The sequence below is a fragment of the Protopterus annectens genome, chromosome 12.part0 (assembly GCF_019279795.1).
Source record: "Protopterus annectens isolate FY-2018-M chromosome 12.part0, PAN1.0, whole genome shotgun sequence".
NCBI lineage: Eukaryota > Metazoa > Chordata > Ceratodontiformes > Protopteridae > Protopterus > Protopterus annectens.
This window is the reverse complement of record NC_056746.1, coordinates 897,219,732-897,233,820: the sequence shown is the minus strand read 5'-3', so window position 1 is coordinate 897,233,820 and position 14,089 is coordinate 897,219,732. Positions and strand designations below refer to the sequence as shown.

The following is a 14,089-nucleotide window of genomic DNA, read 5'->3' as shown; positions in this document are numbered from 1 at the left end:
ACTTAACATTGGTCCTACAGGCTTTGACTGGCCCTCCTTTCGAACTGGCTGCTTCTGCTCAGTTGAAATTTTTATCTTGGAAAACAGCCTTCCTGATTGCAGTGACTTCAGCCAAGAGAGTGTCTGAGCTTCAAGCCCTCTGTATGAAACCCCCTTACCTAATATTTCATAAGGACAGAGTTTCTCTCAGGACTAATCCTTCCTTCCTCCCTAAAGTAGCCTCTGAGTCGAATATTAATCAGTGTATTAATCTGCCAGTGTTTTTCCCCAGTTTCCAGAACAAAGGGGAATACACATTACACAAATTGGATGTGCATAGACAACTGCATTTTTATTTGCACAGGACAGCAACTAACCGCAAATCTGATCAATTGTGTCCTTTGCCAAGTCTTCTTTGGGTAAACCTATTACCAAAGTGACATTAGCCAACTGGATTTTACAATGCATCATTCAGGCCTATTTAGCTTTGAACAAACCGGTACCTTTGGGAATCCATGCTCATTCAACCCGATCCATAGCTACCTCTGCAGTATTCTGGTCTAGAGTCCCTATAGACATATGTTCAGCAGCTACTTGGTCCTCCTCTCATACATTAATTTCCCATTATAAATTGGATTTGATTTCCAGGAGTAGGGCTTCCTTTGGCTCTGCGGTGCTCCGGAATTTTCTTCCTTGAGGGCCGCCCAAGCTTTCTAGGTAGCTGGGGACTCTGTCCCACAGGTTGCAGACCAAATGAAGTTAACCACTTCAGATAAAGTTATGTACTCACCATAACGTTCCATCTGAGTGGGTAACTTCATTTGTCTTCAACCGACCCCCCCCCCCATTCCCCCTAACCAGTTTCGTGCTTCTTAACCATGGGATAGGATTGCCCATTCTGTTAGGCAGTAGGTTACTGGCCTCTTTCAAGGGTCTTGTGGAGTCTTTATAGGGAAACTCGATCTGAGGATGGGGGATGTGTAGCAGGGGATTACGGGGAGGAGTTAGGAGCTTGGATTTTTTTAGCTAGGTAAAGCTGCCGGCTCAGATCCGAGACCCACAGGTTGCAGACGAATGAAGTTACCCACTCAGGTGGAACGTTATGGTGAGTACATAACTTTTTTATAGCTTGTATGTTGTTCATGCATTTTAACATACCCGTATCTCTTCTGAAGTTGGGCACTGGCCAAGCAGGGCCAACCTGGTCAGCAAAATGGAAATAAGTGATAACTTGCAATATTAGCTTAAGATTTTGTGGCTGCAGACCCTCCATAACCCCATTGGAGGTGCCACATCCTTTGAAATAAGGGATCATTTCTAGTGTGAAACTTTAGGATCCATGTGAGAGTTTACAGAAAAGCCTGAATGTTCTCACCTTTGCCAAGGGCTTTTCAAGGATAGCTGATGTCGTGCATACTCAAGCCATTTGTAAGTAGCAGTGTTTAGGTTGGATTTGAGTGCTATTATTGGGTAACTCTCTTTCTTTTCATTATGCAGTGACTCTGTCAGTCAGTACAAGAAGCAGATTTTCATTTTACTGTTCCAGAGACTTCAGAATTCAAAAACTACCAAGTTTGTGAAAAGTAAGTCATGAAACATAATTTTCTTTGTTTTGCTTGAGCTAAATTCCAGATTTGTAGTAAATGCCAATTGCAAAACTAGCTATGGGTTAAGATTGAAATTATTCCTTTGTGTACAAGCTCCAACATATCAACACTGTTACTAGATCGGTAAGAAGAGATCAGTGATTCTTGGAGGCGGAAGCAGTTATTGGGTACACAATATCAACCAGTAGAGTTTGATGTGCAAATACCTGACAAGCAGAAAGATGAGCATTGTTGGAGAATACAAATAACCATACCCGTCAGCACTGAGACTGAGCACCTGAAGAATTTTATTGGGGGGGGGGGGCAAAAAAATGGCCAATGTAGTATGGGAAGCAGCTGGAGAATTCTGTTGAGTCTTGTAAAAGTGAAATGTGGAAAAAGTACATTTATGCCGTCTTAGACATGGGATAAATGGTTGGGAATTCCTGACACCTGTGGGGACCCTGCACAGTCAGAAATTACAGGAGCTGCATTTTAGAATGGCAGTGCTAAGTAGGGAAATGATGGAAAAGTACAAAGTTTGTAACACTGGAGTGCTAGGTCAAAAAGTGAAGAGAAAAACAGACCTACAATTAGCTGGGGTTCTCACAAGTATGTAGGGGTAGAAGCCAAGAATGAAAGAAATAAGCACACAAAGAAAACTAAATCAGAAATGTGTTTGTTGGTAAGAAAAGGGAAATGGATACAAGAAAAGAAATATACTGGTGAATGCAGCCAGGGTCTTTTCACTTAATAGAAATTGGGAGGGATGGGGTGGAGGAGTTGGCTTAAATGTAGAAGCCTGGAAGGCACACGTGTTTAACACTCATGCTGTGAAACTGAGGAGGAGGAAGTTGAGCCAGAGATTTGATTTTTTTTTTTTTACACTTTGGGGATTGTTCCCTTAAAATACAACCGAGTCTATATTGCCCTAGATGTTAATTCTGTTAAAATGAGCCTTCAATTACTGTGGCTTCCAGACTTTATAAATGTGCCACTAGGTTGTATGATGGACCATGTAAGTGGTCTGAAGGAAACTTGTGGAAAAAAGACTTGTTTTGTGACCAACTGGTAGAGAGCACCTGCTGCTGTTCCCAGTTTCATTTTTAATCTTTGGTGAAAATAAATGATATAAAAAAGTGCAGCAATATCAGCATTGTACAGGGTAATGTAAAGTATTATGCCATACTACTTTTGATGACTTTTGATTAAAGTTTATTAAATGGACTCTGGAACCTTTATGGGGTCGTAGGAGATTACTAGGTTAATAGCTTAAAAGGCCCTTACAAGCCTACCCAATGTAACCTGATTTTACAGAATGTATGGCCCATAGGGGCAAGAGTATGGCATGGATTTGTGCCTGTATATTGAATATCTTAGATTGTTCCTGTCCATAAGGGTCAGAGGCACTACCCCTGGTGTGAATTTGCGATTCCTCATCCATTAATCCAAATTGCGTTAGAAGATGGCCAGTGAAGGGCTCTGTTTATTGCGAGTAGGAAGCTTGTTCCAAAGAAGGGACACTCTGAGAAACATCTGTGTCTCCAGCAACATGTTTTGAGTTGCTAAGTTTCAATCCCTAGATTGGGTGACCCTCGTGCTCTTTGACTTGCGGATGTGTAGCAAGTCCATTATGACTGGATTTCCGAGTACCTTGTAGGTCAGGCATAGGTCACACCTTGATAGTCTGTAGAAGACTGAGAAAAGGGATGGGGCTTTTAGTGTATCCTTAGTTTGTTGTGTACACCCTGTATTTTCTTTGTGAGGAACCTCTTGAGGTCGGTTCAGGTGCTCTAAGTGCCTAGTCAAATAAATGCCAAATTGGTGCTCTGTACTCTATTATTGGTCTAATGAGGGCAGAGTACAGCTGGTTTATAATTTCTTTGGATTTGGATGCCATACCTTTACTTACAAGTTGTGCCACATAAAATAATTTTCTCATCACTGTGGACACATGGTGATGAAAGTTCAGGCCATCTGTCTGCCCCTAGATTTCTCACCTCCGTCTACTCTAAGGGGTGTGCTGTTGATGTAGTTTGCAGGGGTATTTGACTTCCCAAAGGATATGGTGATGTTTTTTGCATTTAGTTTTAGGCCATGGTTCTAGCATCAGTCATTTGATTGATCTAGACCCTTCTGAGGGATATATACATCTTTGGGGGATTCAGTGATTACCCCCAGCTTGCAGTTATCGGCAAACTTTGTCATCCAGATGCCTTCCACCTTTGCCCTAACTTCAGAGATGTAACTAGTAACTGTCCTCTTGCTGGATCTGGGTTTACCCACTTTAACCACGTGTACTGTGCATGACCCAATTGGATGTCCATCTCATGACATAGGGATTTATGCCTAGTTTTGAGTTTACTTAGAATACCAGTGTGGGGAATTGTCAAATGGCTTGTCTGGGTTGAGGTAGGCGGGTATGTACTGTTTTACCCTCATCCATGACCTTAATGATTTTCGAAAAGAAATCCACCAGATTCAGTAGGCATGACCTGCCCTTGAGAAAGGCGAATTGGGTTGTGCTTACTTTACAATTGTGTATGAAGATTGCAGGGGCACGCTCAGAAGTGGGATACTGCCACAAGACTTGTAAAGATCAAGGTAAAACCTGCAGTAACAGACATGCACTGAAAGGAACTAAAGAAGTCTGTAAAGAATACGCTCATGTTCTGCTGTCCTATAAGAAAGGATGTTCACTTGCATACTGTGGTTCAAGCCAGCAGTGAGTACAAAGCAGGGATTTAAAATTCAAGAGGAATGAAAGAGAAGTGACAACCCCCCCCCCCCCCTTCAAAAAAGAAATAAGTAAAAGCTACACCAGTTAGTGAGTTGTCATTGAGGGATATTAGATTGCAGTGGGTATGCAACAAAAAGTGTGATAGCAAAGCTTTCAAACCAGTTTGCAAGAACAGTCAGATTCCTACAAATACCAGACTGGGACAATTAACATTTTTGAGCAAGTTGTATGTTAACTGTGGGTCATGCATTTGACAACTTTTTTTGTTTATCCAAAGAAGCTGACTGTTATTACTAAGTGAAGAATCCTTTAGATACAGGATGTCAGATTACATCAGAGATTTATCACCTTAAGTAAAACTGGAGACGTACCACAGGCAATATCCTCAAATTAAAGGAATGTCATAAGCAGCGTATCAGAAGAATGTTCCCCATAGCAAATTATAACAGGGACCATTCACAGCCATCCATGCCTCGCTTGGTATAGTTATGGATTTAGGAGCATTGGCCAGAGGCTTGGGAAAGATGCAATCTCTCTGATTGCCTTCTATAAACTGCATAACCCCAAGTATTGTCCTAAGTCCAGTTTTAGAATATTTCTACTTAGGACTAATTGTCAATTATATTGGTGTCTCTGTACATAGTTATAAAAGGACATATTGGTAGTGTGTTTTCAGAGCAGCCGTGATGGTCATTTTTCAAGAAAGTGTAATAGGCAGCTGAAGGTAATAGCTCTTGTAGTGGATGTGTACAAAATTAGTATGACACAGTGCTTAAGCACAGAGTTGAATTTCCAGGAGACAGTAAATGTTCATAGAAGTAAGGCTTGCATGACAAAGCATAATGACCTTGTATTACTTTCCTAGATTTTCTCTGCTGATCACATTTGTGTATGAAAAAAATTGCTGTTCTATGTTTGGCTGTCTATGTAACTATTCAGTTCATAGTGAGATGTAGCATTAGTTTAAGCCTGTGCATCTGCCAAGTTCAACAATTTTTGGCTGTTTAGTTTGTCGTAATATTGCTTAGTCACTTTATTCATATACCAAAACACCAGCACTCTAAGAACCACATGGCTAACAGATCACCAACCAAGACAAACACCAGAACTTTGATTTTCCAGGCATGATGTACCAAATTGCTGAAGGTGCCAGTGTGTTCAGTAGTGTCACTCGAAATTGAAGAAGCTTTTGCATTGCTTGATGTTAGTGTTTCACTGTTGCAGTCATTACATTTGGGTTAGCTGCTTGCAGTAGCCCTCAGTCGGCCTGATGAACAAAGTCTTGGGTCCTGCATCGGTTGCTGTCCATTCTTCCATGACGTCTGGTAGTTAGGGGTATAAAACATGCAGCCGACACCATTACATCAGTCTGTCTTGCTGTGCAGTGCCTGAAGCAGAAGCAGTTGGCAAGTGCCGGTCAGCCGACTCCTGATATTTTCGTTTTCGAGTTTCAGAACCGAAGTCTTCAGCTAAAGCGAAGTACCCCGTTGGGGATATATTTTCTTGTTTCTTACCGATGTCAGTAAAAGTTAATAATTGTATTACTTGTGGAAAGCAAATAACACTGAACCTAGCAACCTGGCTAATTACCTAATCTCACCTTCTCCATCCCTCAGTAAGTCAGTGATGGATATCATTTGCGGCAAGGAGGCCCAGTACTAGAAAATCTTATGCTGCAAAATGGAAAAGATTCTGTGCCTGGAACCAATCTCATGGAATGAGTGCAGCAGTGCCCAATTTACCTCAGATTCTACAGTACTTGACTGAGATGCTTCATAAGGGCCTGTCTTTTTTCCTCCATCAAAATTCATGCCTCAGCCATTTCAACTCATTATAGCACAGAGCCTCCACTCTTCTCTTACCCACTGATCAAAGCAGTTCCTCAGAGGGGCCAAAAAATTAAGGCCACCCAGGAGAGCTCCAACTCCAGCCTGAGATCTTAACTTTGTCTTGGAGAAACTCACTCTTCCTCCTTTCGAGCTGGCTGCTACTGCAGATTTAAAATTTCTTTCCTGGAAAACAGCTTTCCTTTTAACAATCACTTCTGCAAGAAGGGTATCTGAATTACAGGCCCTTATGGCAGTGGAACCTTTCATCATCTTTCATGCAGACAGGGTGTCCCTCAGAACCCATCCCTCCTTCATGCCCAAGGGTGGTATCCATTGTGGCTCTTAATCAGTCCATTCATTTGCCTACTTCCTTTCCTAACCCACAGAAAAAGAGGGAACGAATACTGCACTCTTTAGATGTGCACAGACAGCTTAGATTCTACTTGGACAGGACTAAACCTTAAAGGAAATCTGAACAACTACTGGTGGCATTTGCAGGGACAGAGGGGAAAGCTATTTCAAAACCTTTTCAAAATGGATTGGCCACTGCATTCATTTCTGCTATAAGCACCATGGAAAACCTACCCCACAGGACATCAGACCCATTCAACCAGGGCTGTATCTACCTCTACAACCTTTCTCGGGGGCGTCCCTACTAGGGACATCCTAGAAGCTGCTACCTGGAGTTCTGTACATACTTTTACCAAGCATTATCATTTGCCAATTTTCTCCAAATCCAGAGCTGGTTTTGCCACTGCAGTCTTGCAGGGCCTTATAGCTGGTCCTAATTCTATTTAAATTCCTCCTCCCAACCTTAGCTTTGGGAATCTACCCAAATGTAATGACTGCAACAGTGAAACACGAAGAACATAGTACAGTTGTGTACACTTACCATCAATGTCGATGTTCGAGTGTATTCACATTTGCAGTCCTGGTTACCCTCCCTCCCAACCCCCTATCTTCTTTTGGCTATATCTCTGCTCTCACTTACTATGCTCTAAAAGCTTTTTGGTGTATTTGCTTTTTTGTTGGAGGTATATCCTTGTATTTATAGATTTGATTGCTTCCCATTAGGGGGGCACCTGACATCTGGTGCAAGAAAAACTGACGTAATGGCGTCAGCTGCATGTTTTATACCCCTGACGACCTGACATCGAAGAAGGGACAGCAGCCGATGCAGGATCCAAGACTTTGTTAATCAGGCCGACTGAGGGCTACTGCAAGCAGATAACCCAAATGTAATGACTGCAAAAGTGAATACTCTCTAACAACTACATTTATGGTAAGTGTACACAACTATACTTTCTAAAAGATGCAAGATGCGTGGTCTTTACTTGAGGACTAGCAGCAGGGGTCTTTCTTTCAGGTCCTAGACAAGAATATTGCTAAAGGGACAAACACTTGGAGAAGTTTTCATGACCTGGCTTTCCAAAAGTTAAAACTGTTCATCTGGGCAGTATTGCTTGCATGTGCTGAGCCTATCTTCTAGCAGGGGGCTCAAACCCACACACTTCAGCAGAATGAGGTTATATAGACCCATGTCCAAGAATGAAAATATATACCTTGGCTGTACCACCTAGATAAAGAATATTTTGAGGTATGTAGGAATGAATCCAGGGAGTGGTTCTCTTGAGTCACCTGGTAACAAGTAGTACACTGGACCGGAAATTCTTCTGGAGCATTGCCCCAAGCCTGTTTGGATTAGCAGGTCCATCGGAAATGGGTCAGTCAAGTTTTCTCACCACATGTATGGCTTTTCAGTGTTCAAACTTAAAGCAGATTGGTGTGAGCTGCACTGAGCTTGGCATAGGTCTCTTGACAAATGTTGCCCTTATCTGGTGAGCAATTTCATGTTGGTGCACAGTTTTTGCACACGAGATGTCATACTTTTCTTGAGTACAGTGCCATATACAGGCTGTCCACATGGGTGGCACCTGGTGCATGCATTCCTTACAGCGTGATTCCCATTAAGAGCCAGAATATTTCTGATGCCTTGGACTGTGTAGTCATCCTGCCTACCATTTTACCTTCTCATGAGCACACCAGTCTCCTTTTGAAGGATGCAGTTGTACTTGGGGATTCACCTGTTAACAGGTAAACTTGCACTTGGTCATATTTCAAGAACAGTTGCAACCTGATGTTACATGGCTTATACATGTCTTTTTTGCCCTGTCTAAAGGTGATTTGAAGGATTTTTGGAGAAAAAAAATACTACCCAATTAGTGAAAAGTTCATTAGATTGAATAGTCAGCACTGCATTGGACTAAGCCATACCCAACAGAACTAAAATCTGCTCCTTAAGGAAACTCAAACCTGTCTGGTAGACATCCTTTATCAACAGGCTTTACAACCAAAGGAAGAAACTATTGTCCAAGGGTAAAAAGGAACAAATTCCAAATCGGAAAAACTCCCTCCTCTGCCTCAAATAAATTAGATCACTAGTGAAACCCTCCAGAGCCAATTATGAGTTGAAACTAGCCTCCAGAACTAAGAGAAACCGCAAGTCCTTTATGTTGGCAACCTCCATGGCAAAGCCAAAGTTCCAAACTAATACTTAATGGTACCACTTACACTGATCCTGCTGACTTAGCCAAGCTGCGGGCTGATGGGTTCATCACAAACTTCACCCCCTTATCGCCCCTGCAAAGGCCCAGTCGACGTCCCCAATACTTCTCTCACACCTCACATCTCTGTAGATTGTGTTAAAGGCCCTGTCCAAGGCAAAGAACACTGCTTCCATGGGACCTGATAGTATCCCAGGCTGTATTCTGCAAAATCTCCAACAAGAACTAGCTTTGCCATTAAGCACCCTATTCAACCCCAGTCTAACTACAAGCATAATTCCAACAGAGTGGAGAACTGCCATGGTCATCCCTTTGCACAAAGGTGGTGCCACTACTGACCCAGGAAACTATCGCCCCACCAGCTTGACAAGTCTGATCGGTAAAGTCATGGAGTGTATTATGGATCTCTTAAGCAAGGACATAGGCAATCTCCAGACACTCAACCCCACCCAAGTTGGATTTGCAGGAGCAGATCTTGCCTTCTGAGACTAGTTGATGACTTTGAAACTGTCACCAATGCCCTGGATGAGGGAAAGTCAGTACATACATCTTACCTCGACCTGGCCATGACACAATCTCCCACTTGGGCATCATCGAAAAACTAACACAACTTGGTGTTGATCCCTATCTAGTTAGGCGAGTGGCCAACTGGCTCACAGGACCCACAAGGTCAAAATAGGTACTGCCACCTCTGACAGCAGACCTGCCACTAGTGGTGTTCGCAGGGATCTGTCCTGGGACCCCTGCTGTTTGGCATATGTCTCAGAGGTCCAGGCAAAGACAAAAGGGCCTGTGGCTGCCCAAGTTTGCGGATGATTAAGTTGGGTGCTGTCATTGACTTCCCATTTGATAACACATTGCAAGAGCGTCTCGCAACTGCAAATAACTGGTCACAAAGTCATGCCTGTAAGTTAAACGCAAAAAAAGTATTAGCGTACCATTCGGCAAAAACACATCCCCTACCGATTACCACATCAACAGTAACCCCCTAAGCACACAACCTGTGGTTTGAGACCTTGGGTACTCAGGTTGTCAACAATCTCACATTCGGCTGTGGTAAAATCGTTTTACTTGGTTCATCTTACAAGTAAAGGGATTGCATCCAGAAATGGTTATCTCGCTCTACTCCTCTCTTATTAGACCTGTGAAGGAGTATAATGCCCCGTTTGGTATGCACCTCTCCAAACACCTGCACCAACTGGAAAGGCCGTAGAAGTACCTTACAAAGACAATCCATGGCCTTCAACACCTATCCTATGTGGATAGGCTTAAATCCCTATCAACTAAACGAAGAGAGCCGCAAGTAACCAAGAAAACCAAAACATGTAGATCCAGGCAGGCGATAAACTCAATTTATTAAAATCCACTAGTAAAATCCAAATTCACAAACGTAGAAAATAAGCGCTTTCGCTTGTAGCTATGACAAATTTCCTCTGATAAATAATGCATCATTTCCTTTTGGCTTTAAAAACACTCACAAATGCAAAGCAGCATTCCTATTTGTCTATCTCCCTACAATCGAGTCACACTCCCCTCTCTCATTTATGTATGTAAATGTCAACAACAAACCCAAGTGCAAAAATTCATGCAAGTTGATTAAATAAATAAATGACAAATAATCCTAAAACGTTGTTTGCATATTATAATCCAGTTATGTCAATATGGCAAACAAAATGTGCAATAATGCATTCAATTATGAAAAATCATAGTGTAAATCAATAAATCATCGTTCTAAAGACACTACCTAAAGATAGCGGTGCATTTAACCCTGGCCAAGAATGTGCACTAAGGCGAATTTGCCATCCTAATTCCATTTTCTCTAGGATGATTTGCCAATCTCCACCCCTACTACTACTTTTTAAAGTATCTAAGACAAAGAATTTAAATGAATGTGTAGGATTTAAGGAGGTGTGTTTTGCCAATGCGTTTGTTTCAGCGTATTGGGGCTGAATACATGAATTTAGTGATTTATGACAATAGAATAATAGAAGATTTAACTAAAAAAGCCAATGAATTGGATAATGTTATTAAAACAGATTCTAATTTTAATCATAACAGTTTTGACTATGAAAGAGTGTAATCAATAGATGAAAAAATCAGTTATAATAGAAAGAAAACTTAAAACTTGATAGAGACATCAAAGCTTACAAGAACAAGTCAGCCTATCCCCCTCCCCCAGATTCACAACAGTGGGGTTCAAGACTAAATGGTCAAGCAGTGGATGAGAATGGGGATGATCAAAGTTGTAATAACATAATTGACGATAATGAAACTGAAGAAAATTATTGTTTAGAAGAAGCTGGGTTTCCAGCCCTCAGATCGGAAGGAATACAGCAGCAGAAACAAACAGTTTTTTCATCCCGGGAATGAGGGGGTGACAACAATGGAATGGACCTTATTCCAACAGGGGCAGGAACCACAACAACAGGGGGCCTTGGAGAGGCCGCAAATTAATCAATTTGTTGACCCAAAACCCAGAATTTTAAGAAGTAAAGCGGGTGATTTTGCGGTTTATAATTTTTCCTGCTTGGACTTCGATGAATCCATGTGTGACCTACTTTCGAGAGGTCTGTTGTGCCAAACCGTAACATGAATCTTCTTGAAACAACGATAGATTTAAAACTGTTCGCAAATTAAATCTAGCTTTATTTCAACCTAATATTCAAATAGTTAAACCTTTTTATGTTTCTAGCACATATAATCCACCTTTACATCCAAATTTGGAACTTTTTGAAAAAAATGTGCGAATTAGATTTTTGTGCTATTGAAACAAAATGCAAAAAGATAACTTGAATAGGGTGGAAAATGACAATTTACAGATGTTAATGAAAGCAAAAGGTAGACTAATAAAACCTGATAAAGGGGGAGGTATGGTTATATTTGATAAGACTATGTACATAGAATGGAAAAAATTTTAATGAGTAATACAGTATTCAATCATTGAAATGAATGGTGCCTACAGGCGTATAAGGGGCATACTACAGGACCTTTTTATTGAAGGGCTGTTAACATTGACAAATTAAATTGTCAGTTATGCACCCTAGGACACCAGCTTTGTTTGGTGTCCCAAAAATACATAGATGTTTCTAGACCAGCTATGAGGCCCATAGTAGATGCCCAAGGTTCTATCACTAACTCGATTGCTAAATTTTTAGATAGTAAATTGTGAATTAAAAGTACATGTATTAGGAGAAACCCACCTATATAAAGACTCCTGGGACTTGGCTTACTAGAATGAATGGAGCTAGTTTTGGGATATATGACACATTTATTACTATAGACGAAAGTAGCAGAAGTTCCCTTCAAGCGTGCTCAACAAAATCGCAACAATAAATAAAAGATGAGCAATGCACCACACCATAAAATGCATCCCAACGATTTATTCAAAACTGTAACTGGAGAACCTACAAGATAAGCTCTTGGCCTATGAGAACAAGCTGAAAAGCATTAAGAGTAATAAACTGACAAGAGACTTCAATGACAAAAAAATGGCCAGCTGTTCGAGTGGCCTAGGAACATTATTAATACTCAGTGACAATAGGAGAGAAACCAGGATTAACAAAAGAAAAAGAGAGAAAGAAAAAGAAGAGAAAATAAGTATAGATACCAGTACAAATAAATCAGTCAATTGGGCCTAAAGAATTTTGTGTCAATGCACAAGTACATCAAGGAAATGGACTTAATTCTTCGAATAAAGTTACTAATGGCAGCGTCTGTCTGTTGGATGACAATATGATATCCCTGGACTCACCAGGGACTATAGATGAGGTGGTGATCACTTCTAGTCATGAACAAGATGAACGATCCTTAGGGGCGATTTGTAAGAAGGGGGTCTCACATGCACCTATTGTTGAACAACTCCCTTTTTTAATTATGAACAAGACTCCTCTAACAGGAAGGTCATTGAGCAGGGAAAGGAAGAAAAGGAAAATTGTACAGCCCAATCCCTAGTTGTGAGCTTGTCTACTGTTCAACTCACGGATTCTCAAATGAATCTACTTGAAAAAGGTCTAAGCTTTATACCAGCTACTCTAACTTCGTTTGATGAGTTTCTCTTAGATCTTAAATTTGGTAGAAACCTGACTAAAGTACGTTTTTGGGAATGATGATAAAGTTAAACAGGGTGATAATGAAATCATGCTAAAGAAACCTAGTACTTTTGTTCCCATTAATTTACCAGCTGTTGAATCTTTTATACATGCTGTTGAAGAAGTGGCTGCATTGATGCAGATGCATATGAATAAGAAATTTTATAATCTAACCAAGGATGAAAATCAGGCATTGAAAGAACTAAAGATAAGAAATTATATAGTTATTAAATCAGCAGATAAAGGTGGAGCAGTGGTAATGGATGCTGATACCTATTCTTTTTCAATGAGAAAGATGTTGAACGATGAAGAGACATATCATGAGATTAGTAAGAGTGAACTGAACTCTATGAAGCAAAGAGTGAAAAATGATTTATATGACATCTTGAGTAGAATCATTGACAAAGAACAATGAGCTTTTTGAAGTTGAGCATCCTACTGTACCTTCTATTAATGGTCTACCAAAGATACACAAGACCTTAATATCGTCGCCTCTACGTCCCATTGTAGCAGGAAGAGGATGACTGACTGAGCCTATCTTGATATTTGTTGAGAAAGAGCTCAAGAAATTGATTCCTAAAGCTGATAGTTATTAAAGACACAGGAGATTTTCTACAGCGACTATATGAAGCTACGCACAATGTAAATGATTTTGAGTGTCTATTACTGGTGACTTTAGATGTTAATAGCCTTTTTACGTCTATACCTAATGATTATGGGGTAGAAGCCATTAGAAGATTTCTTATGGAAGAAAAAACTAACCCCAGACTAATTTGTATACTTCTTGACTTAATTCTCAACAATAACATCTTTACATATGAAGGCAAATACTATTGGCAGAGTTGGGGGGTAGCCATGGGCACCCCCTGTGCCAATAGTTATGCGAATTTGGTCCTAGCTCAATGGGAGAGAGAATGGATGAGAGACTCAATGAATCAATGGAACAAATGTATTACTCTATACAATCGTTTTGTTGATATTTTTATCATTTGGAGAGGTGATGGAGAACAGCTAAATAGTTTTGTTTACTACTTGACAGAGACCACTGATTTTTTAAAGTTTGAATACAAAAGCTCCAGGTTTGAAATGGATTTTTTGGATGTTAGCATACGCTTGGACCCAAAGGAAGGTATATCTACTAGTCTCTTTCGTAAACAAATGTGGCGGAATCATATGTTGCACTATACTAGTATGCATCATAGACACATATTTTTTAATAATGTGGAAAATCAGACAGTATTTCTAAACTCTGTACTGATGAAAGAGTTTGAGGAAAGGAATAGTTTACTGAAGAGTTTTGAAC

General features: G+C 40.6%; 1 protein-coding gene across 1 annotated transcript in view; it reads left to right on the top strand.

Annotated features, from left to right (window-relative positions):
* Positions 1–14,089, top strand: part of CSE1L (chromosome segregation 1 like) — a 1,337,268-nt gene that overhangs the window by 972,544 nt on the left and 350,635 nt on the right. The window contains exon 19 of the mRNA XM_044088970.1: positions 1,477–1,562. Coding sequence (XP_043944905.1) covers positions 1,477–1,562 — 86 coding nt within the window. The remainder of the gene's footprint in view (positions 1–1,476; positions 1,563–14,089) is intronic.